Source organism: Gadus chalcogrammus, chromosome 4, assembly GCF_026213295.1.
Source record: "Gadus chalcogrammus isolate NIFS_2021 chromosome 4, NIFS_Gcha_1.0, whole genome shotgun sequence".
Classification (NCBI taxonomy): Eukaryota; Metazoa; Chordata; class Actinopteri; order Gadiformes; family Gadidae; genus Gadus; species Gadus chalcogrammus.
Window position 1 is genome coordinate 2609967 of NC_079415.1, and position 25379 is coordinate 2635345.

The following is a 25379-nucleotide window of genomic DNA, read 5'->3' on the forward strand; positions in this document are numbered from 1 at the left end:
AGAGCAGCAGCAGAGAGCAGACTCCCCTGGATCCAGCAGTGACTCCTGTGAGAGTGACCAGTCTATGGAACAACCTGCTAGCTTTAACGATGGACGCCCCTCCAGAGAGGAGAGGTAGGCGTTTCAAACAGACGATGAAAACATACCGGTTGGTTGTTATCAGACTCTACTGATACTGATGTTTACGTCAGGGGACTATAATAGTGTGTGTGTGTGTGTGTGTGTGTGTGTGTGTGTGTGTGTGTGTGTGTGTGTGTGTGTGTGTGTGTGTGTGTGTGTGTGTGTGTGTGTGTGTGTGCGTGCGTGCGTGCGTGCGTGCGTGCGTGCGTGTTTGTGCTGCTAGATAAAGTGGTTTGAAAATGCAGCTGTAACTAATGTTGTGTAGAATGAGATGAGACAGCAGATGATGAAGGTGAATGTTTCAACATGCCGCTCTCAATTTGATTCCCCCCCAGTGTGGAGCCCAGTGGAGTGAGGAGGCTGAGACCATCTCTAATGAAGTGTAAGTGTCTGTTTAATTCATCACATCACACACTCACTATTGAGATGGAAAGTCCATCCACACAGCAGGAAGTGAGTTCAGATCCTACTGGGAATGAAGATGATGGCTGACATCATGTATCTTACGTATATTAATACTGTCGACCGTCACAATTAAACCTGCTTGTACAAAACCCAGCAGGTATTACATTGTTATATTATGAAATGGATTTTTGGTAATGTTGTGATTATGATCAGACATAATCATGATCATGAAGATAACATCTGGTCTCAGTATTTTGGGTATACTAACATTAAGGATACGGAGACAGACTTTACTCATAACTTATTTATTGACAACCCATAACCGTGGCTCTCCTGCATAGCGACCGTACATCCACTGGCTAGCTCAGGATAGGTAGCGTTGAGGTACTGTGCACAGCGATGGCACTACTGCCCCTAGTGGTGGGATGGAAGTATCCCACTCTGCAACAAGACTAACATGTTCTGCTGGAGGCCCCCCACAAATGTCCCAGTATGGGCGTGTCCTTTGTCCCAGTATGGGCCTGGCCATTGTCCGATACCACCCATCCGTGTTCCTTCATTTGAAGAGTTTCACACTTGTTTTTATTTCATATCTGCGTGCGGACGTGGAGAGGGGTTGTGACATACGATTGGTTACCAGGCGGCCAATGTGCCCCTTCTAATTCTAATTAATTAAAAGATAGATACATTATTTATTGTTTCTCGGCGACCCGGTATCACGTGAATCACGACCCGGTAACACGTGGGTCATGACCCGGTAACACGTGGGTCATGACCCGGTACCGGGTCCCAACCCATAGGTTGGGGGCCGCTGCTCTCACCGATGGTTTCAGGGGAGAGGGCTGAAGGGGGCGGGCCGCTGAAGGGGGCGGGCCGCCGAAGGGGGCGGGCCGCCGAAGGGGGCGGGCCGCCGAAGGGGGCGGGCCGCTGAAGGGGGCGGGCCGCTGAAGCGCTGCGTGGCGGCGCCGCTCCTCAGATTAGCGGGGAGACGCCGGCTCAACAGAACAGAAACATCTGAACACTCCCCAGTGTCTCTGAGGTCAGCAGCTCATCATGTCTGGTTCTCCCTCAGATGCCTGTGACCTCACCCTGGACCCCAACACGGCCAACAGAGGACTCTCTCTGTCTGAGGACAACAGGAAGGTGACGGGGGTTGAAGAGAACCAGTCGTATCCGTATCACCCTGAGAGATTTGACTTCTGGGCCCAGGTGTTGGGTAGAGAGGCTCTGACTGCCCGCTGTTACTGGGAGGTAGAGAGGGAAGGAAGGGTTAGTATAGGAGTGACATACAGAGGAATCCCAAGGAGAGGACAGGGTGGTGACAGCAGTCTTGGAGGGAACAACAAGTCCTGGAGTCTTGATTGTCGTGATGATCGTTACTCTGCCCGGTACGACGGTATAAAGACAGCCCTCCCTCTCCGCCCCGCTGGCTCCACCAGAGTAGGAGTGTATCTGGACCGGCCTGCTGGCTCTCTGTCCTTTTACAGAGTGTCCCCAGGTGGAGGAGGGTCCTCAGACACACTGACACACCTCCACACCTTCCAGGCCTCCTTCACCCAGGAGGACCTCCTCCCTGGGGTGTGGGTAGAGAGGGGGGCCTCAGTGTCTCTGTGTCGGTTGTAGACACACAGACACACACGCACACACACACACACACACACACACACACACACACACACACACACATACACACACATACACGCGCACACACTCACAGACACACACACAAACACACACACACACACATGAAGGGTGCGTGAGGGGGGCTGGGGGAGGGGAGGGGGGGTGGGGAGAGGGAGGGGTTGAGGGTGGGGGTGAGGGTATGGAGGCTGAGGGGAGGGGGCTGAGGGGGGGGTGAGGGGGGGGGTAGGTTCGAGGGGAGGGCAGAGGGTGAGGTGGTGAGGGGGGGTAATCACTGCTCTCTGGTTGTCCGAGGTTTTACAGTTTTTCTCGATTGTAAACACACAAAAATGGAACTATGCACACAATTCTGAAAACTTGAAGCTCATGTATCAACCAGAAGACTCCAGACTGCTAAACTCTAAGCACTATTCCATTGTTTTTACGCATATAGAAAATCTAAATCACAATTTTGGAATACTCTAAAACACAAATCTCATAATTTAGCCCACTTGGTTCACCTGGAGACCACTGGCCTTCAGAACGCCACGCCCAATTACCAATTGGTCTCACTCACTGCTCTCCTGTTCAGACTCAACGGGCAAAGCCCTTGACTCATGAGTGAGGGCATAGAGAGGCCTCAGGTGAGCTCTGCTGGGTTGTAGAGGAGCTGCTCTGGCCTGATCAGGATCGGAGGGGGGGTACAGACTGATGTACATGTGTGGGACGGCTCAGCGGGTTGGGTGGGTCTATGTTTTCTCAGATAGTGGTCATCAAGTTATCTCCCTGTGTGTTTCACTGAATCTACGTCCCCCGACCGACCCCCACGGGGACTGCCCCGATCTTGTTGCCCCCCCTCAGGGTAGCTGTGTTAGAGAGCCCCCCCCCCGTCGCAAGGTCTGGTGCCCCAAACGTCTCAAAGCTTCTAAGGCTCAGCCTTCCTCTGGGCCCTTTGCTGTAATGCGTCAATTTGTATTAATCGTGTTAAAATAAGATTGTGTAACTTGTCCAGTCCTAGTATATATAAATATAAACTCACATATACACACACAGTAACACCCATATAGAAACACACACATGCATATTCAAACAAGCGAGCACACAAACACTACACACGCATATATATGAACACACACACGTACATATATAAAGACACACAAGCGCACACATGCACATATAAATACACATATACACAAGCACACAAACACACGTGCACATCCACATGTATCTATAAACATACAAAGGTTTTCTTTGGCTTCTGAAAGTTGATCTCTATAAACTCTGAAAGGAAGAGACTTAAGATCTTCCATGAGGTTAACTAAGCAGGTTTTACAAAGAAAATATTTCTAATGACAGATTGATAGTGAATCGAAATATGTTTAGACTACAATATTGTGTATGTTTTCAGACGCTTACAGTTTCATAATGCATGGCTCTGATATCAGTCTTATTATGCAAGTGATCAATTCACGTGCCTGAAAAAGCATATCAACTGATCACTTTTATTATGAATAAAAAATATGCTTCATTACTTTTCTTATTTGAGAAATAGCTTTAACATCATTTTTGTTTATTGATTTTTCGTGCTTTTCGTTTCATGTCATTTTTTTGATATGTTTGATTATTATTGATACAGGGAATACCTTCGGTGAATTTTAATTCCTCCATACAGGCTACAGGGCAGTCTCTAGGCTTTATGTGAAAAAGAAAATGACCAAGCATTTGTTTATAATTCATTTGAAAGAAAAAGTGTGTATAATCAGCACCCACTCACCTAAAAGATGGAGAGAAAATCACCCAATTGGGTTATATGACTTATATCCTAATACATTTTATTATCTATTGTCTGGATTGATATTAATGTAACCAATGCAGTAGGTCTATGAAATCAAAATAAGTAGATGTGAATGTATGTCGATGCATTTTAATGCATAGTTTTATAATTGTGAACACAAAAACATACACAGGCCTAATAAAACCAGTTTTTTTGCAAATACAAATGTGTTGTGGGGTTTATTAAAGACAAACGGTAGACACCTGAATGCACAGATGAGATCATATTTTGACAGTAACAAATCATATTTTTATTATATGGATATAAATTTGTATGTTTTGAATATGAAACCTTGATGGAAAGACAAACCATTCAAAGCTCAGGTTTACAATAATGAAAAGATTTATACTGAAACAGTCAAGAAGACAACAAGTTTTGGAGGTTTTGGTTAATCTTTGCATCACAGATTCCACACTTAGATAGATGCTAACATTGCTCAGTGAATAACAGAGAACGCAATCTATAAAAGAGGAAATCAGAAGAGGAACCATGTGTATTATCTCAGCAGAGTGGAAAATGTGTTTGTGATCAGCCAAACATAGATTACAGCTATGTGTTGACCAAAGAGAGGAGCCAATCGCTCTGACAACAATCACAGGAACGCTCCAAACCCCAACGCACCATCACACTGTCCGCCAACACACACACACACACACACACACACACACACACACACACACACACACACACACACACACACACACACACACACACACACACACACACACACACACACAGTTCCTGACTCATACTGCTTCACACTTTTGCTTTGTCCGATTAGAATCCGCAAAAGAGTTTCAAAGAGTTTCATTCTTGGCACTCGATGAGGATTTCAAAGCAGGTTTTGTCAAGTCGACGGTGATTCATGGTTGTCAAGGCAGACATCATGGAGACTTTGAGGTGTTTTTAGCTGAATGTGTCCGTACGTTATACACGGTGATAGACCTACAGTAGACCTATCTCTGAGCAGTGGCCAGCCCCCACCTGCATGCCTGGGGAGTGTTGTCCAAGGCATAAGCACGACAACAGCATTAGAAGATAGTGGCCTCAGCCTTGCTTAACGTTAGTGTATTTATGTCCGGATAGCAGAACTGTTTAAACGGTGCTATCTGTGATAGATAGTACAATTTAAACAATAGGCTGTGAATGTGCCTTTCTCCTCCTGGGCTTCATGTGTGGGTGAGTGTGGGTGACAGAGTGTGTGTGTGTGTGTGTGTGTGTGTGTGTGTGTGTGTGTGTGTGTGTGTGTGTGTGTGTGTGTGTGTGTGTGTGTGTGTGTGTGTGTGTGTGTGTGTGTGTGTGTGTGTGTGTGTGTGTTTGTGTGTGCGTGTATCTATGGATGTGCATGTGCATAAGTGCTTGTGGGCTTGCATGTGTGGGTGAGTGTGTGTGAGCGTATGCATGTGTGGGCATGCATCTATGGGTGTGCATGTGCATGGGCATGAGTGTGTGTGTGTGAGTACTTTAGTGTGTAAATGTGGTGGTGCATGCATCTGTTAGGTGTGTGTGTTAGTGGGTGTCATGTGTGGGCATGCTTATGTGTGAGTCATGTATTTGTACGTGTGTGTGTGTGTGTGTGTGTGTGTGTGTGTGTGTGTGTGTGTGTGTGTGTGTGTGTGTGTGTGTGTGTGTGTGTGTGTGTGTGTGTGTGTGTGTGTGTGTGTGTGTGTGTGTGTGTGTGTGTGTGTGTGTGTGTGTCAGTGAGTGCGGGCTCGGCTGCAGTCTTCCATGGAGCAGCCTGTTAAACAGCCGCTTAACAAACGAGCTCTCAGGTCACCCCCCACCCAACCGTGGACGGAGGGACTTAAAGCGTGGGGGAGTCCCTTCTCCGTTCCTCTCATCGGGTGGCAAAGGCAGCCAGGACCAAAGGTACACTGGAGGACTCTGCGTCACTCTACGTCATAGACTGTAGAAATACAACTGAAACCCATTTCACATTTACATTTAGAGCATTTGATTTAGCAGGCGCTGACCTACAACGGTTCATACACACATTCACACACTGACAATCGCAGTCCTGCTATATTTAGTCTTAACCTCACTCTACGTCATAAACTGGCCACTGTAGAAATACACTTAAAATCCATATTTATTTCTTAATTACAACATTAGAATTGGCCCACTATCATGATGAAAACGTCCATAATATACAGTACAAGAAAAACCTATAGCCCTTTCAAAGATATAGCCCTTTCATTCATGGCTGTTATCAAAGCTGAATGACCAATTATGGAGGAAAACCCTTGATAACAGGTTTACAGTCAGATTACCCCACCCCAATGTATGTCTGTTGTCATCTTCATCAATGTCAAATGTATAAATGTAGTTTATGCATGTTCTTTATCTGCATATGACGAGAAATGAAGATGAGTAATGACGGAAGGAAACTGTGAAAAAGAATTTCCCTAAGGGAACAGCTAACAAACAAACTAACTCACATAATAAATGACTCCTCAATTCTTCTCTCCAACTGTAATAGATATCCTCATTAGTGAATCATTCCAATTCTTACATGTTGGTGTTGTCATTGGCTTTGGTTGTAAATGTGCCATCCTTAAATCCCTTGTAATAATGTATTATTATTCCTGCTATATTTAGCCTCCACTGTTCACACTGTGGAGCTCTGCCTCGGTGAAGGGTGTGTGTTAGGGGTCTAGAGGTGTGTGTTTGGGGTCTAGAGGTGTGTGTTTGGGGTCTAGAGGTGTGTGTTTGGTTCGAGGCCACAAGGAGAAAGACCGCCACAGGTTTACGGTCCAAGGTTCTCCTCCGGCGGACCAGAGAGGATTCTGGGTAAGAACCCGTTGAGGCGATGCGTCTGGGTCAGCTGTGACGGAAGGGCTGCCGGCCTGACGCCATCACCTGTGGACGGCGTGGCAGTGCCCTGATTAGGAGCTGAGGTCGTGGTCACTGGAAGTGTTCTGTATTTATACAATCGTAAACACGATGAAACAAATGGCGGTAAGGGGAAGGAGTCAGCGGGTTTGTTAACGAAGAGGAAAAACTGGTTATATAAGACGGTCTCTGCCAAGAAAAAGGAACACGGAAATAGCTTTTGGCCGCGATGAAAGTTTGATATAGGAGAGATAAGGCTTTGTGAATGTCAACATCGCAAGGGGCCTGTCGGGTGTGATGTAACAAAAGGCAAACACACCGCTAGTCATTGTTAGCATGAAGCTCTTGATAAAGACCTTAAAAGATACGGTAAAAACGGCTATGGTCAACACGAGACAAGGGTTATTCTATTCAAATATTTACAGTGATGCCTTTTTTTTCGGGGATCAGTTCTACTTTTAGATAAAGCCTATTCCACTGGTCCCACTTGAGCTGATCGACCACTCAGCTCTGGATTTACAGTTTAAAGTGTCTTCAGTAACCATCCACTCTCTGTCCCACAGACTCTGCACTAATCCAGTTCCTCCGTGAATTAGTTAAATCAGCTGACCTTTCCGATATCTATGAATCAGTCTTAAGGTCATCGTTGTCTCATACGGATTGTCCATCGAGTGCACTTTGAATGCACTTTGTGTGTTCTAAGGGAGGGTTAAAGCTCTGCGTCTTCCTAGTTTAGGTGCAACAATCGCTGCTTATGTTCCCTAATAGAACCCAAAGTAGGACCTGTGTGGACGGTCTGAATGGCAGTTATTTTTTGGAAACACAAACACACACACACACACACACACACACACACACAGACTAACACACCCATACACACAAACAGACTAACTCACACACACAGACACACAAACAGATTAACACACACATACACAGACAAACAAACAAACACACACAAACAGACTAACACACACACACACACACACACACACACACACACACACACACACACACACACACACACACACACACACACACACACACACACACACACACACACACACTTTGATTTGGACTGTGAAATAAAGAACAAATACCAAACAGAATACATACATACGCTTGATATATACCTTTAAACATGCCAACATGTATTCTGGAAATGGCTCCTATAGTGAGAGGTCAGAGGTTAAACGTAACACATCAGAGGCATCGTAGTCACTGCATCTATCAACAGACAAAAGCAATGCCGCTGACTCACTAACAGAGGTTTGATCTCGTTAAAACAGACTAATCACCCTGTGGGCCGGGCTCGGAGACATGGGGACTAAAGTACCATAAGCACTATTTTAATTGAAGTAAATATTTCAATATCAAATAGTGATATTAATATATTAAATGTGCATATAGGATATTCAAGGAAGCTTGCATATTATATTTACTGGCACTTATCTGCGTTAAGGTTCAAAACGGATTAAATATATAGCATAAATAACATCTTTGGAAAATAGTTTGCACCATCTTGTGGCGATCTCAGGTCACTGCAGTTATATTCTTATTCTTTTTACGGTGTGTGGATGCGTGTGTGCACAATGTGCATGTGTGTCCGCATGAGTGTGACCTTCCCGCCTGCGCGCAAAGGGACGAATAAGGACCATTTAATGACCCACCACATGAAATATTAGTCGACAGACGCACACGACGCCAAATCCGCAAACGGTGCTTTTAGCGGATAATGGATCGACGTGGACTTGGACACCGGCCTACTGGCCTGAGCGTCGCCGCCGGAGCCAACAAGTGACCAATCATCAGTTGTCTCTTTTTAAAATAGACCTTCATCCGTCTGGCGTGCCTCGCCGCCGCTCCCCATATAGGCTCCATTGAATATTTAAAATGTCATCATCAGCATCCGGCCGGCCCTTCGTCAGTGTCCGCGGTCGGTCGCCAGCAGACGGATCATCCACAGCTCGCTCACGTGCTTTCATTTCCCGCCACCAGATCGTCTCAGATGTAGATTCTGTTCTTGCGCTACATGTCTAACTTTAATATTTTCTATGACGGTTGGCGAACGGAAAATTTTACCAAATTGAATTAGGTTCAATATATTATGTAGGCATATAAACAGAAATACTTCTGATGATGTAATGCTATATTTTAAGCTTTACACGAAAAATGGCGAGCATATTGCATTCATTGTGAACAAACTTCATCGTAAATACTATTGGACTGTAATTGTCGAAGTCAAACACAACTGAATTTATGTAAAGTTAAGTTTCTTCTCTGGAAGCTCCTGTTCAGTCTTTTTATTTAACCATGGATGCTAAGCAAATCAAAAATCGATATACAATGTAAGCTATTTAATCAAAGCAATAAAGCTTAAATTTCCCAAATAAAGTTTATTCCACTTTTGAATGACAAAACAGAATTTCACAACATTTAGAATTGAGTTTTATTGATAAATGGCAGTAAGAATGTTATATTTTGACCAGTGTAACAGATAGCAGCATAGAAAAAATAGATAAACGAACAAAAATCCAAAATTCTGTATAAATGTCATGATTAAAAAAAGATAAAAAAGCGACGGGATACGTCGAAGGATAAATTGTCAGGTTTATCCAAGGATTGGTGTATTTACAGTAGCATAAGATAATCACATAATAGCTTATAAAATAGATTGGTATAATCACATTGCGGTGGTTGAATGAGGTGCAGCTGGTAAACATGCACCCATTCGGTTAAAAGCAGCTCGCTTTACTCAAGATAATCGATTTCACTTCTTTTTTTTCTTTCAGTCATCAATAATCGATTTCCCGGCGTCCTCTCGAAAGCACACAAATGTGCTCTATTGCACATGGGACACACAGCTGAAGCTTTAGTAGTAGTAGTTATAATAATAATCAAAATAATAATCGTCATAGTAGCGATGCAAAGGTCTCCAAAATCAATTGGATAAGACTTTTGTCTTTGGCACCAATGGTATAATGTTTATATTTAAAAAATTGAATATGGCGAAAAAGATAAAAAAATTAATTGATACATAATTGTTGATATGACCCACGTCACATGACCTAGGGATTCTCCTGACCTCTGACCTCTGACCTCGTCCATCACAGGATGACACAGTTGGAGGCTGAAGGCTCAGGGACACTGCCGAGAGAAGGGAACACGACAAATGCAAAATAAATTAAGATTCAACGTGAACTCTGAAAATATAAATTCTCAAGTCACAAGTCACAATGTGGTGTGTTACAACCGTATGGGGTATTATAATTGGTAAACACGTTATAAAAACAGGGACTATTATTAGACGACTCATAATAAAACCCCCGCTGTAAACAAGCCGGAGAGTCTCTTGCCCGGGAATTGATATTTCTAACGGCCGCTGAGGGACGGGGCCCACGACAACCCGGCCCGGTCCTGAGCCATGCTGCGGATGATTCCAACAAACAAACATTTAATACATCGTTCCCCGGGGGGGGGGGGGGGGGGGGGGGGGGTAACACAATGCCCAGGCACGCTGCGGTCGTATTCATCCAGGGCTATTCTCATATGAGGCTCTTTTTTGATAGTTAGTTTAAATTCATTGTAAGGTACTTTAGATAAAAGTGATGAATCAGTGAGTAGCTCAGATGTGCGAGAAGGACAGTGTTGGACAGTGTTCTGTGCCCGAGGTCGTAAAAGTTGTCGTTTCCTGTTTTGTTCCTTGGTGATACACTCTGTCTCTTTTTTTTCTAATGTTCTGAATGGGAGATTTGAAACCACCTGTAAGCTTAAAGAGCACCTGTGACAGTTTGACCACTGTCCCTGTCTGTTTAACTGCCCATCAATAGCGCGCATTGATGGATAGTGTATGAACAGCAAACCCTCAAGCATACAATATACATACAAGCTCTTTATTCAAGTATCAAACACTCACAAACAAACAATCTCTCACCATGGCTCTGTATTGAAGACTAAAAGAGTCAGGGTGGGGCTGAGGGCTTTAAATATGGTGTCAGGAAACACCTGCTGGAATGTTTCAGGAAATATGTGACATATTTTAATGCAGTAGGAATAGTATAACAAATTAATCATACTAATAACCTGAATGTTTATGTTTAATTCTAGATAGCAATAATCATAATAATAAAATTAATTATGTAGCCCATAAATCAATACACAAATAACGTTTCTCACTTCAGCATATGAATGATATCCTACTGTATATGCACAATTCCATAACATGTGTTTTACCTGCATTCACCTATGTCAGAAACAAGCAAGCCTTCTAATAGGGGTCTAAATAAAGTCTCCAAAGGTTAGGAGTCTTACCGGTCAACAAGGCGTACTCCCCGATGAACCTCCGCGTCAGGAACCGTACGACGAGAGCTGCAGAGCCAAAAGCATATGGTTATTAATATGAGGGTCATGTAAAAGGCGCGCACTGCACTGTCCGTCCACGGTGCGTCACGCCGCGTCCTGCTACGCAGTCCAACACCCCCATCTTGTGGCCCCTTGACGCCACTGTACCTCATTCTTCCGTCACACCTGTCTTCGATCATCAATCTCCACACATCATTCTCCACTTTCGATCATCAATCTCGATCATCAATCTCCATCCAGCCGGCGCCATTTCGTCGTTTACAACTACCCAGTTCGTATCGGTCCTATCAGCATTCTCTAGACCCAGTTCAGTGTTCCCGTTCTCTTGATAACCCTCTCCCCTCTTCCCTAGTTCTCCGTCCGTCACTCTGCCTGTGCCTACCTGTCGCCGAACCCCTGCCTGCCCGACTACCTGCCTGTCGTCGAGTCCTTGCCTGTCCGTCTGCCTGCCTGCCTGCCGCTGAACCCTCGCCGCCCTGTTCCCTAACAACCTATCGCTCCACGGGACACCTGTCTCTCACCAGGGCGCATCCTCACCTGATTTCCCCACTCCCTCGCTGCCCAGCACGGCCAGTTTGATGTCATTCATGTCCGCGTCCAACCGTCAGTTTCGTTAACCGCAAACTAAATACCAACACTTAACGTCCTGCAGAATACAATAAAACAAACGATTTCTAAAATTAGCTGAGCATTCTTTGACGCTTTAAAAACTACAAAAGGCATATAACAGCCTACACGTGACGCAACACAGAGCCACTGTCCGGGGTCTGGGTCAGACTGCACTGAGCGCTGGCAGCTCGGAGCGCTTCGGGGCTTTTCTCAGTGCGTGTGACGTTACCGCCGAGCCCACATGGGCAGGATGACCCACGTGGGCAGGACCGTCCACACTACCATGGACCTATTATTGAGGGCCGGCCCTGACCAATTTGGCGCCCTAGGCAAGATTTTTGCTGGCGCCCCCTACCCCTTCGGATCGCACAGTAATAAACTAAAGAGATAAACTCAGGGAAGCTACAAAGCTTTGTCTTTGAGACTCTTTGATTTTGGATAGAAAATGAAACACACAAAACGTATTAAAAATCAAGTAACAAGCAATGAATCATAAATACAATGTGGTATGCACAAAATACTGCAGACGTTAGGAAATTTAATAATTAAACACTTTGCAGTAAAAAAAAAGTCTTGCAAAACAATGAATCACTCATACAATAAGGTATGCACAAAATACTGCAAAGAAATGCATGATGTTTACTAAAGGCATTCATAAGCAAAATAATAGATAGACTTCAGATTCAAATTATTGTAAATACAATTAAATGTAGTATGGTTTATCTAGTTTGGTTCTAACCAGAGATTAAACAAGCACTCAACTGAAGTGTAAAAAAAATACAATAATGTATTAGGGCTGTGCAGAGGTAGACGGGACAGCAGCACCTGATGCTGTGTCACTGGGAGTGGCACTGAAATATTTAAAAAGTGCATCTGAAGAGAGAAGAGAAGTATATGTGACGACTGCATGTTACATTTTAATAAAAAAACAGATGCTTGGTGTGCTATACATGAGACTAATATAGACTAATAATGAAAATGTGTTGAGATTCATTCAACTTTATTGTCATTGCAATGCAATTCAGTCTAACCACAGTGCAAAAACCAGTAAAGTGCAGTGAAATGAATATATATGTACTGTATATATAGCCTATGAATGATATGTGAAAGCTAAGGTATGAAATATTAACAGTAGGCTAATACACTTTAACTGCACTTTAACACTGATGTAAACTTTAACAAACATAAAACCAAATGCTTACAACCACCCTAATACACAGTGGGTGGACAACTAAAAGCATTTGAACTGACATACAAGCAGGAAAGACACCTGTAAAATAACACCTAACGTTAAGTTAGGTGTGAACAGGCCTAACGTTAAGTTTCCAAACGTCCCTGATGAATTTAAGGTGGAGTAACATTAACACACGTCGACTCAGCTATTTATTGATTATTAAACAATGTTGGTCCGAAGTAAGCTAGCAAGCTAACACTCTGCTCCAACAACGGTAACTACGATGCATTAAACTATTAATTACATGCACTTCATCACATTGACATTACTGTACCTCCTATCTTTTTCACGTTTTTCCTCCTCTTCTTTCATCTTTTCCTTCCTTGGGCGCCGGATGGCTTCAGTCTTTTGGACTTAATTCCGACACAGTGTCATTAATCTTTTTCTTCGTCTCGGGGTCACGGTCCGGTCATATATATATATATATATATATATATATATATATATATATTTTTTCTCCCCCCGTTTTCGGCGCCCCCCGCGGATGACGGCGCCCCTAGCATTTGCCTATACTGCCTATGCCCAGGGCCGGCTCTATGCAGGCCCCCAGGAGCAGTGCATACTTCTGCGATCCACCAGTGCTCAACGGCCAAGCCTGGTATTGCAGCTGTTCGATTCCCATAAGTAGAGGGGGCCCATAAGTAGATATCTCTGTTCAGTCCAAAACAAATTGGTAACAGGAATCTGTCTGCAAGAAATTTGTGGATATCAATCAAATAAACATAATTATCTTTAAACCATGTACCAATACAATAAATTTAAGTTTTCTCTTTTTAAATCACCACCTCGTTTTATTAGCCGTTTTATTTATTTATTGTTTGCAGGAGAAGGAGGGGTGGGCAGCTGAAAGGAGTCGTAGAGAAACAAATGTTGTTTCGGCCCGGCATCCGAGAGGGCTCAGTGCACGGCTCCGTTAACTGGTCGTGTCCGAGGTTTTTCCTTTTACTTAACATGAATGATGTTGATGGTTTTTAGGCACTGTGTAGACTTTTTAGCGCTTAAAGCCGCCAAGGGATGTGTAGACAGATCATGCTTATGATGCTACAATGCTAGACAACAAGAATATTTCTGCATCTGGCACGTCAGGCACTAGGGCGTGGCTGGCTCCCATGAGGTGGAAGCAAATCTCTCCTTGATGTTGCTCTGCGCCATTGAGCAGTTTTCATAGGAATTAATTGGCGCCATTTTTTAATCCGCTGTCCTTTCTTTAATAGGTCCATGCTGTATACAGCTGATGGTTCATGTTGTGTTCTTGAATACTGGGTTGCAGCCTTCCGAGTCTGAATTCGGAAATCTCCCAGCTTTCCTGCGGCACTCTTCGAGGCACGCCCCCTATTTGTCTTTCATCCTTTCGGATTCTGACACCGGGATTCCACCGGACGCGTACGCGCCGCGGAACGGCTGCGCCGCGGTACGGCTGCGTCCTCTGCCCTGCGTCCTTTCCTACCGGGCGCGTAACGGCAGCGTAGCGCTGCCTTGCGAGCCAGCCGTATTCACGCGAGATCACGAGATCACGCGATAATCCTAAACCTAATGTACTCACCTTTCACTCCCAAAACGATTGCAATTAAATGCAACGCTTTGTCCTTTCTGACATTTTCCTTATAAAAAGGAGGATTTGGTACATAAATGACTTCATGTTGCTGAACTTCGACAATGAGTCTCTCGTCGTCCATGTTGCCGACCCTCTGAGACCCTTTGATTGATTGACTGCTGACCTGGTGCCACCGGTCATGAAGTAATGTTGATGTGAAGTTACATGAGCTGAGTATTGTGTTTTATTTTGAAAATTGACCGGATGCTCTATGGCTTTTACTTTTCACTTCCTGCCCGGCTCGACCTGCTCTGTCGAAATTGACGCGGTTTAGCAGCGGCTCGCGGCAAAAATAGAATTGGACGGAAAGATAGCGCCGCGCTGCGGCGTGCCGCGCCGCGGCGTGCCGCGCCGCGGCGTGCCGCTCCTGGGACGCTGCTAAAACGTTCCGCGGCGCGCCCGGTGGAAATGGTCTCATTGATTAGAGTGGAAGCGATCAGCAGCAGTGACCGCGGCGCAGCCGTGCCGCGGCGCGTACGCCTCCGGTGGAATCAAGGCCTAAAACGTATTTTGGGAGGCGGTACCGAAGTGGGAATTTAACCCTTTGTGTACCGCATGAGGTGCTTTTTTTTCGTTTAAACCGGAATATTGGTGGGGACATTTCAGTCGTCATTTGACATTGGTGGGGACACGTCCTTAGGTCCCCACGCAAATCCACTCCCTTGAACACGTTGGTCGTTTTAATGTTGATTTTAAATGCTCTTACACACTTGATTACATTGCTTCTTTACCAATTGATGCATTACACGGTCTTGCTGTGCATACAATGTAAAGTTGTGTTTTTCGTTTTCGAGCTGGTTTGCTAAAGAGGCTAATGTAGCTAACAATAAACAACGACTTGCGATTTCATGACACAATCACAAAGTCGCACTGGAACACTATAAATGCTCCGATACCGGAAATTACGTCAAAAGTGCAACTCGGAAGGCTGGCGTCCGAGGATTCAGGAACACACCATGAGTTGACAGAGCTCAGAGATCTCTGTCCATGCTTCATATTTTAATAAGCTGATTATTATTCATAAGAGGTTAGTCTGGGAGGAGTATGAACTGGGAGGGGAACTGGTCCAACAGGAAGAAGACTAAGATACTGCAGTTCACTCTTATCACTGGGTTGATCATTTGTACGATACCTGCTGTGTAGAATGCACCCTGTTTGCACAAGACTTTTTCTTCTTGTGTCTTCTTGCGTCCTTGGGAGACTTTAAAGGTACTTGGGACAGAGTGAACCGTTGTTATATTTGCAGTGCGTTATTATGATTGCATTATTTAGACACTAACCACATCTTGGTTAGTGAAGGCGGTTAAACGTCATCATGTACTGGGTCCTGTTATCTGTGGACCTGCATCACAGATCTGGGTGTGATTTCATGCCACACGTCTATGTATGGTCGTGCCTTAGCGGTTTAAGCAGCACAGAGCAGTTGGTATGACATCCGCACGGTGAACTTGATCTTATCAGACACGTATGAAGTCCTTTGAGGCCTTCTGTGTGGATGATGAATAGTTATTAAATAGTGCAATAGAAACGTCCAGGAAGCATCTCCACACCTTTCCCCTCCTTGAGAATGAGAGGGTCTATGAATCTGCGTCTAGGAAAAAACACCCTGCCTCTCGTCCAAAGTTAACAGAGACAACAGCGCCCTGTGACCGGAAATACGCAGCTCATATAAAATCTGAGGCTGGGAGGAGTTTGACCTCGCAGGGGAACTGGTCCAACTGGTTGGTTAATCATTTCCTTGTTACGAGTCGGACGGTTTGGTGTGGCTCACTTCATCACAGCAGGAAGACGACAAAGGTACTGTAGTCCACTCTTATCCGTGATAGACCACAAATATGAATAGCTTTGAATCTTATCAGTAGGTTGATGACAGTTGTTGACTGGTCATTATGGAGCTGGTAGGGTTGGTCAGTACAGAGACAGGTCATTATTGATCAGTTAGGGGTTAGACAGTACAGAGACAGGTCATTAAGGAGCAGGTAGGGGTTGGACAGTACAGAGACAGGTCATTAAGGATCAGGTAGGGGTTAGTCAGTACAGAGACAGGTCAGTAAGGAGCAGGTAGGGGTTAGACAGTACAGAGACAGGTCATTAAGGAGCAGGTAGGGGTTAGACAGTACAGAGACACGTCATTAAGGAGCAGGTAGGGGTTAGACAGTACAGAGACAGGTCATTAAGGAGCAGGTAGGGGTTAACCAGTACAGAAAAAGGGGTTGGGGTCATCTTGAAGACTCCAGACTTTGGGGATTGCACCAGGGCCGTGCAGAGACCCTTTGAGGGGCAGGGGCTCAAATTAAAAAAAGGGCACATGTGTGTTCATGAACTCATCAGAAGTGGTTTGGTGTTGATATCTATAAAAACAATTAAGCTATTACAAAATAAAAGCCTTGAATATGAATTAGCCTAACTATACACAATGTATACGTATCTATTAAACACAGGGTGGTGGGAACTCCACAATGAGTTTATGAACACACCAGAAGTGGTTTGGTGTTGATATCTATAAGAACAAGTGAGCTATTAAAAATAAAGCCTTAAATATGGATGCAATACATGCACTGAAAACTTTTGCATTTTTTAAAAAACAATTAAAAAAATTTCTTTAAAACAAGGGGTAGTGGGGACTACAAAACGAGTACATAAACACATCAGAAGTAGTTTGATGTTGATAGGAAGAATTTCGAGTGAGTTATTAATTTTTTAATTTTTTTTTTTTAATTTGAGCCCCTGCCCCTCAAAGGGTCTCTGCACGGCCCTGGTGCAATCCCCAAATTAATTTATTATTACCATCCGCCGGGGGCGCCGAAAATATGGCAGCCCTCAAAGGGGTAGGGGGCGCCAGCAAAAATCTTGCCTAGGGCACCAAATTGGTCAGAGCCGGCCCTGCCCCTAAGGGTATGCATACCGCCATTTGAGAACCACTGGCTTAGTGTGACGGTCATGATACCCATGGCCATAGGCAGCTCTATATGGAACATTGTAATTCTGGAACAAGACACTTGGACCAGAGGAATGTATGGGAGACCGGTGATGAAATCTTATAACATAAATTCCTCAAATCATGAGGCATCGAGTCAGGTGATCATATGTGTAGCAACATCATCTAATCCCAATGTCAAGTGGAAAGCCAAGAAACTCAATAAAAAATGGAAGCTTATTTATCTACATTTCAGATTTACGGCAAGGTGGTTTAATAATACAGTGGTAAGAATAAGTTTACGCACCCAGCTGTTAGTTAGCCTAATGATTCTCACTGCAAATCAAACCAGCTAATTGGCTAACTGAAATAAAACCATGCAAATCTGCCAATTTATTCATTCACAAAGAAAATTTGTGGCCTAAAAGGTTGTATTTTTCCTTATTTGTTTAATTATGGCATTAAGATTGATTTCCAAAAGAAGATTTTTTATTCCTCTTTTTAGTCAACTCTAGCATGGGTGCATAAACTTATTCTTACAACTGTACATATTTATCGATTTGCAAATTTGTTTCCATTAGCGATAGATGCAACACATTGCATTGGACAGTTCCAAGTTTTGAATGTTTGCCTACCAGGAAGCAAACAGGCAAAAACATCATGAACTAAATTGGCAATGCCTGTAGGAGAATGGTTCTCTGCTCACAAAATGCAACCAACCTGTCTGTCTGGAATCCTGAAGTAATAAACGTATCAAAAGTATTCAACGGTGGATTGTAAAGGTACTTTCTCGTCTAACTTGTTTGGAAGTTACAGTCAACTGTCCAACAGTCGCTTGGAACCATTTCCTTGACACACCTTATAAAGAACATAACTGACAGTCATAGCGTGGCAATAATCATTGCAGATTTATTTTTCTATATTTCTTTATTTTAAGGTATTGACAGTGTAAATACTCGTAATGGCCGTCCCGATTGATAAAACAATCTGAAACTTGGTGTACAGGTCTTATTTAGCATCCTGAACCAATCTCAGATTTATGCAAAAAAAGCAATATTTACATGAGTCATACTTGAGGGATTAACTAACTGGGTCACATAGAAGCCACCCTCCTGAACTGAGGTCAAAAAAATGAGGTCACAGCGTCAATTACAGTAATTGCAGACTAAAAATATGCTGATATTTACATCTGTAAAATACACATGTCATTTTGGGGTTATTATTACTATACTATAGGCTACTTTATTTAATTTAGAACGATTCAGCATTATTCAATACTTCCCATGTTGTTGATAAGTGTTGCTTTGTGTCATTTGGATAACGTTGTATTTGACGCTCTAGATAGCTTACAGGGACAGAAAAAGAGCTTCCTTGTTAACTCCTCTCTCCGACCTCTGGACGTGTAGCGTTGTGACGTCAAATGTTTCAGCTGGGCAGGAATCAGAGACCGCTAACCCCATGCTAACGTGGTTTAGATCCATACGTACCATAATTTAGACAAATTATAGAAATGTGTTTTGAGAGTGAATTATTGCTTTGAATGGAATGAAAAGTGGAGGCATGTCTCTCTGTCTGGGGACAAAGAACAACACTTTATGAATTTAATAGTCAGATACAGGTTTACTGTAATTCTCATTATAAGGTGAGTCCACCAGGTTTACTGAAATCCTCATTATAAGGTGACCCTACCAGGTTTACTGTAATCCTCATTATAAGGCGAGTCCACCAGGTTTACTGTAATCCTCATTATAAGGTGAATCAACCAGGTTTACTGTAATCCTCATTATAAGGTGAGGCCACCAGGTTTACTGTAATCCTCATTATAAGGTGAATCAACCAGGTTTACTGTTATCCTCATTATAAAGTGAGGCCACCAGGTTTACTGTAATCCTCATTATAAGGTGAGGCCACCAGGTTTACTGTACTCCTCATTATAAGGTGAGGCCACCAGGTTTACTGTAATCCTCATTATAAGGTGAGGCCACCAGGTTTACCGTAATCCTCATTATAAGGTGAGGCCACCAGGTTTACTGTACTCCTCATTATAAGGTGAGTACACCAGGTTTACTGTAATCCTCATTGACGCTGTTGGCAGGGCGCAATGTTGAAGATTTCTGATTGAAACGAGGAATATACAATATTAAAAACACTTGCATCAGAACTAAGAGTTTAAACCCTCTTTGAACCATTAATATACAAGTTAGATAAAAGACTTACTTGTTCAGAGTTCACCTATACTCTGCAGGACTTCCCCGCGTCTGCTGAATGGCCACAATGTAAATGTAATAATAATGTAATGTTTTAAAACTTGATAAAACATGTTTTCTAGGATTGGCCTCTGCTACTTCCGGGTCTGAAGAGGACTTCCGTCTGGAGGACAGTATGTGTAAGAAACACAACTGACTTCTGGACTTCTGCCAGACTGACCAGGAGAGTGTGTGTGTGTGTGTGTGTGTGTGTGTGTGTGTGTGTGTGTGTGTGTGTGTGTGTGTGTGTGTGTGTGTGTGTGTGTGTGTGTGTGTGTGTGTGTGTGTGTGTGTGTTGTGCACAATGGCGGACCACAAGTCCCATCCTCAAAATGAGGAATATGAAGGGATTATGGCCCAGCTTGGGAAGAAGCAGGCCGAGTTTCAGCAGATGATCCAGGAGAGACAAAAAAAGAGTCAGGACATCAATGAAACAGTGAAACTGAGCAAAGCAAAAGCAGACAAAGAGATGGTCCATGGTGGGGAGATCCTCACTGCTCTGAAGCGCTCTGTTGAAAAGACTCTGGATGATTTCTACCAAACTGTTCAAAAGAAACTAAAATCCAAAGAGAAACAAGCTGATGACCTCATCAAAGAGCTGGGGCAGGAAATAGAAGTTCTGACCAATAGAAGCTCAGAGGTGAAGCAGCTCTCACACACTAAAGACCCCCTCAAAGTCATCCAGACCTTCAAATCCCTGAAGGATCCTCCAAAAGTCAGGGACTGGACGAAGGTGAAGTTCCGTCCTCCGTCATACGAAGGGACACTGGACAAGGAGATGAAGAAGCTGGTTGTCCAAGAGCCAACGCTAAAGAAGTGTAAGTGTCTGTTTAGTTTGATTCTTCACAACACACAATAACTATTGGGATGGAAAGTCCATCCACACAGCGGGAGGTGACGTTCATTCAGATCCTACTGGGAAGGAAGATGATGGCTGACATGTGTCGACTGTCACAATTAACCTTACTTGTATAAAACCAAACAGGTATTACATTGTTATATTATGTATTGGATAATTGGTAGTGTTGTGAATATGATCAGACATAATCATGATAATGATCATGAAGCCAACATCTGGTCTCAGTATTTTGGGTATATTAACATCAACGAGACGGACACAGGCGTTACTCTTAACTTATTTATTGACAACCCGTAACCATGGCTCTCCTGCATAGCGACCGTACATCCAATGGCTAGCTCAGGATAGGCGATGGCGCTACTGCCCCTAGTGGTGGGATGGAAGTGTCTCACTCCGCAACAAGACTAACGTGTTCTGCTGGGAGCCCCAAACAAATGTCCCGGTACGGGCGTTTCCTTTGTCCAAGTATGGGTATGTCCTTTGTCCCAGTATGGTTGTGTCCTTTGTCCCTGTATGGGCGAGTCCTTTGTCCCAGCATAGGCGTGTCCTGTGTCCCAGTATAGGCGTGTCCTTTGTCCCAGTATAGGCATGTCCTATGTCCCAGTATAGGCGTGTCCTTTGTCCCAGTAGTCCCAGTATGGGCGTGTCCTTTGTCTCGGTACGGGCGTGTCCTTTGTCCCGGTATGGGCGTGTCCTTTATCCCGGCATGGGCGTGTCCTGTGTCCCGGTATGGGCGTGTCCTGTGTCCCAGTATGGGCGTGTCCTTTGTCCCAGTATGGGATGGCTGTTGCCTTGCGTGGGGGCCTCCGCCGACGGTGTGTCTGTGTGTAAACAAACCGTTATCAGTCGCTTTGGATAAAACGTCTGCTTAATGCCCTAAAGGTTAATGTAAAAATATAAAAGCAACGTAATAGGGACTGGCAGACAGCACGCAGACAGACAGAGAGACAGACAGGCAGACAGGACGCCGAAGGACAGACAGACGGACAGAGAAACAGACAGACAGACAGGACGCAGACAGACAGACAGGCAGACAGGCTGACAGGACGCAGAGAGACAGACAGACAGCACCCAGACAGAAGGGCAGACAGACAGGATGCAGACAGACAGACGCAGACAGACAGCATGCAGCACGTAGACAGAAAGGCAGCAGACATACATACTACTCTATCGTGAAAGAGTGTATAGATCTAGACCCAGATAGTGCTAGAGTGTATAGATCTAGACACAGACAGTGATAGAGTGTATAGATCTAGATATAGAGAGTGATAGTGTATAGATCTAGACACAGACAGTGATAGAGTGTATAGATCTAGATATAGAGAGTGATAGAGTGTATATCGGACAGGAGATGGATAGGAAGTCTTCACTACAGTAATTCGTTCGGTACTCAAATAGAATCCACAGAAACAATATGTAGTTGTGTTTGTGTCCAGGTCTCCAGTCTACTATGGATGAGGAGAGAGAGGAGGGGGGTCCTACCTCTAAGACCACTCTGTCTGGGCAACATGGCCGCCGGAGCAAAGCTAAGAGGTAAGAAGAGGATCCCTCTGTCTGTGACTGTTGTCCATCTCAGAGCTCAGCAGTGATACATCATGACTCCATCATTAGTCTGACTAAAAGCTGTGTGTGTGTGTGTGTGTGTGTGTGTGTGTGTGTGTGTGTGTGTGTGTGTGTGTGTGTGTGTGTGTGTGTGTGTGTGTGTGTGTGTGTGTGTGTGTGTGTGTGTGTGTGTTGAAGCCCAGAGCAGCAGCAGAGAGCAGACTCCCCTGGATCCAGCTGTGACTCCTTTGAGAGTGACGAGTCTATGGAAAAACATGCTGATTTTGAAGATGGACGCCCCTCCAGAGAGGAGAGGTATGAGTTTCAAACAGACGATGAAAACAGACCGGTTGGTTGTTATCAGACTCTACTGATACTGATGTTTAAGTCAGGGGACTATAATTGTGTGTGTGTGTGTGTGTGTGCGTGCGTGCGTGCGTGCGTGCGTGCGTGCGTGCGTGCGTGCGTGCGTGCGTGCGTGTGCTGCTAGATAAAGTGATTTGAAAATGCAGCTGTAACTAATGTTGTGTAGAATGAGATGAGACAGCAGATGATGAAGGTGAATGTTTCAACATGCTGCTCTCACTTTGATTCCCCCCCAGTGTGGAGCACGATGGAGTGAGGAGGCTGAGACCATCTCTAATGAAGTGTAAGTGTCTGTTTGATTCATCACATCACACATTCACTATTGAGATGGAAAGTCCATCCACACAGCAGGAAGTGAGATCAGATCCTACTGGGAATGAAGATGATGGCCGACATCATGTATCTTACGTATATTAATACTGTCAACCGTCACAATTAAACCTGCTTGTATAAAACCCAGCAGGTATTACATTGTTATATTATGAAATGGATTTTTGGTAATGTTGTGATTATGATCAGACATAATCATGATAATGATCATGAAGATAACATCTGGTCCCAGACTGTAGTATTTTGGGTATACTAACAATAATTAGACGGAAACAGACGTTACTCTTCACAAATTTATTGACAACCCGTAGCTGTAGCTCTTCCGCATAGCGACCGTACATCCACTGGCTAGCTCAGGATAGGTAGCGTTGAGCTACTGTGCACAGCGATGCCACTTCTGCCCCTAGTGTTGGGATGTAAGTATCCCACTCTGCAACAAGACCAACATGTTGTGCTGGTGGCCCCAAACAAATGTCCCGGTATTTGCGTGTCCTTTGTCCCAGTATGGGCGTGTCCTTTGTCCCAGTATGGGCGTGTCCTTTGTCCCGGTATGGGCGTGTCCTTAGTTCCAGTATGGGTGTGGCCATTGTCAGATACCGCCCATCCGTGTTCCTTCATTTGAAGAGTTTCACACTTGTTTTTATTTCATATCTGCGTGCGGACGTGGAGAGGGGTTGTGACATACGATTGGTACCAGGCAGCCAATGTGCCCCTTCTAATTCTAATTAATTAAAAGATATATACATTATTTATTGTTTCTCGGCGACCCGGTATCACGTGAATCACGACCCGGTACCACGTGGGTTCCGACCCGGTACCACGTGGGTCATGACCCATAGGTGGGGGGCCGCCGCTCCCACCGATGATTTCTGAGCAGAGGGCTGAAGGAGGCGGGCCGCTGAAGGGGGCGGGCCGCTGAAGGGGGCGGGCCGCTGAAGGGGGCGGGCCGCTGAAGGGGGCGGGCCGCTGAAGGGGGCGGGCCGCTGAAGGGGGCGGGCCGCTGAAGGGGGCGGGCCGCTGAAGGGGGCGGGCCGCTGAAGGGGGCGTGGCCTCTCCTCAGATTAGCGGGGAGACGCTGGCTCTCATTACAGGAGGCTGAGGCTGTTCATCCTCATCAGATGATAAGACACACACATCTGAACACTCCCCAGTGTCTCTGAGGTCAGCAGCTCATCATGTCTGGTTCTCCCTCAGATGCCTGTGACCTCACACTGGACCCCAACACGGCCCACAGACTCCTCTCTCTGTCTGAGGACAACAGGAAGGTGACGCAGGTTGAAGAGGACCAGTCGTATCCGGATCACCCAGACAGATTTGACTCCTGGCACCAGGTGTTGGGTAGAGAGGCTCTGACTGGCCGCTGTTACTGGGAGGTAGAGTGGGAAGGAGGGGTTGAGATAGGAGTGACATACAGAGGAATCACAAGGAGAGGAGTGGGTGGTGACAGCGGGCTTGGAGAGAACAACAAGTCCTGGAGTCTTTATTGTCGTGATGATGGTTACTCTGCCCGGTACAACGGTATAGAGACAGACCTCCCTCTCCCCTCCGCTGGCTCCACCAGAGTAGGAGTGTATCTGGACCGGCCTGCTGGCTCTCTGTCCTTCTACAGAGTGTCCCCAGGTGGAGGAGGGTCCTCAGACACACTGACACACCTCCACACCTTCCAGGCCTCCTTCACCCAGGAGGTCCTCCTCCCGGGGGTGTGGGTAGGGGGGGGGGCCTCAGTGTCTCTGTGTCGGTTGTAGACACACAGACAGACGCGCACACACACACACACACACACACACACACACACACACACACACACACACACACACACACACACACACACACACACACACACACACACACACACACACACACACACACACACACAAGAAGGAGCGTGAGGGGGTGGTGAGGAGGGGTGAGGGGGGCTGAGGGGGGGGTTAGGGGAGGGGGGAGGCTGGGGGTTGAGGGGGCAGAGGGGGGGGGGCAGAGGGTGAGGGGGGCTGAGGGGGAGGGGGGGTTAGGTTCGAGGGGAGGGCAGAGGGTGGGGGGGTGAGGGGGGGTCATCACTGCTCTCCGGTTGTCCGAGGTTTTACAGTTTTTCTCGATTGTAAACACACAAAAAATTTAACTATGCACACTATTCTGAAAACTTGAAGCTTGTGCATCAACCAGAAGACTCCAGGCTGCTAAACTCTCAGCACTATTCCATTGTTTTTACACAAATATAAAATCTAAATCACATTTTTGCAAAACTCTAAAGCACAAATCTCATAATTTAGCACATTTGGGTCACCTGGAAAACACTGGCCTTAAAAAACGCCACGCCCAATTACCAATTGGTCTCACTCACTTCTCTCCTGTTCAGACTTAACGGACAAAGCCCTTTAATCATGAGTGAGAGCATAGAGAGGCCTCAGGTGAGCTCTGCTGGGTTGTAGAGGAGCTGCTCTGGCCTGGTCAGGATCGGAGGGGGGGTACAGACTGATGTACATGTGTGGGATGGCTCAGCGGGCTGGGTGGG

At 45.2% G+C, this 25379-nt stretch overlaps 2 protein-coding genes and 1 long non-coding RNA gene across 4 annotated transcripts in view; 2 read left to right on the plus strand and 1 right to left on the minus strand.

Moving 5' to 3' along the window:
- The window catches only part of LOC130381811 (NLR family CARD domain-containing protein 3-like), a 119455-nt gene extending 117180 nt beyond the window's left edge, over window positions 1-2275 (plus strand). The window contains exon 14 of the mRNA XM_056589587.1: window positions 1598-2275. Within this exon, the coding sequence (XP_056445562.1) occupies window positions 1598-2148 (551 nt within the window). The 3' untranslated portion in view covers window positions 2149-2275. The remainder of the gene's footprint in view (window positions 1-1597) is intronic.
- The window catches only part of LOC130381821 (E3 ubiquitin/ISG15 ligase TRIM25-like), a 32133-nt gene extending 7378 nt beyond the window's left edge, over window positions 1-24755 (plus strand). Inside the window, exons 1-6 of one of the 2 annotated variants that reach the window (XM_056589605.1) lie at window positions 16331-16404; window positions 19854-20588; window positions 22066-22162; window positions 22370-22486; window positions 22774-22820; window positions 24062-24755. In XM_056589605.1, coding sequence (XP_056445580.1) covers window positions 20075-20588; window positions 22066-22162; window positions 22370-22486; window positions 22774-22820; window positions 24062-24612 — 1326 coding nt within the window. In that variant the 5' untranslated portion in view covers window positions 16331-16404; window positions 19854-20074 and the 3' untranslated portion in view covers window positions 24613-24755. Of the gene's footprint in view, window positions 1-16330; window positions 16405-19853; window positions 20589-22065; window positions 22163-22369; window positions 22487-22773; window positions 22821-24061 lie in introns of those variants that run through there. The other variant, XM_056589606.1, reaches the window with a different exon arrangement.
- LOC130381829 (uncharacterized) lies at window positions 9245-11962 on the minus strand. The gene is made up of 3 exons (XR_008895476.1): window positions 11708-11962; window positions 11120-11176; window positions 9245-9955 (listed from the first exon to the last, which is right to left on the minus strand). It is a non-coding gene; the product is annotated as an uncharacterized LOC130381829 (long non-coding RNA).
- Window positions 24756-25379: the final 624 nt, after the last annotated feature.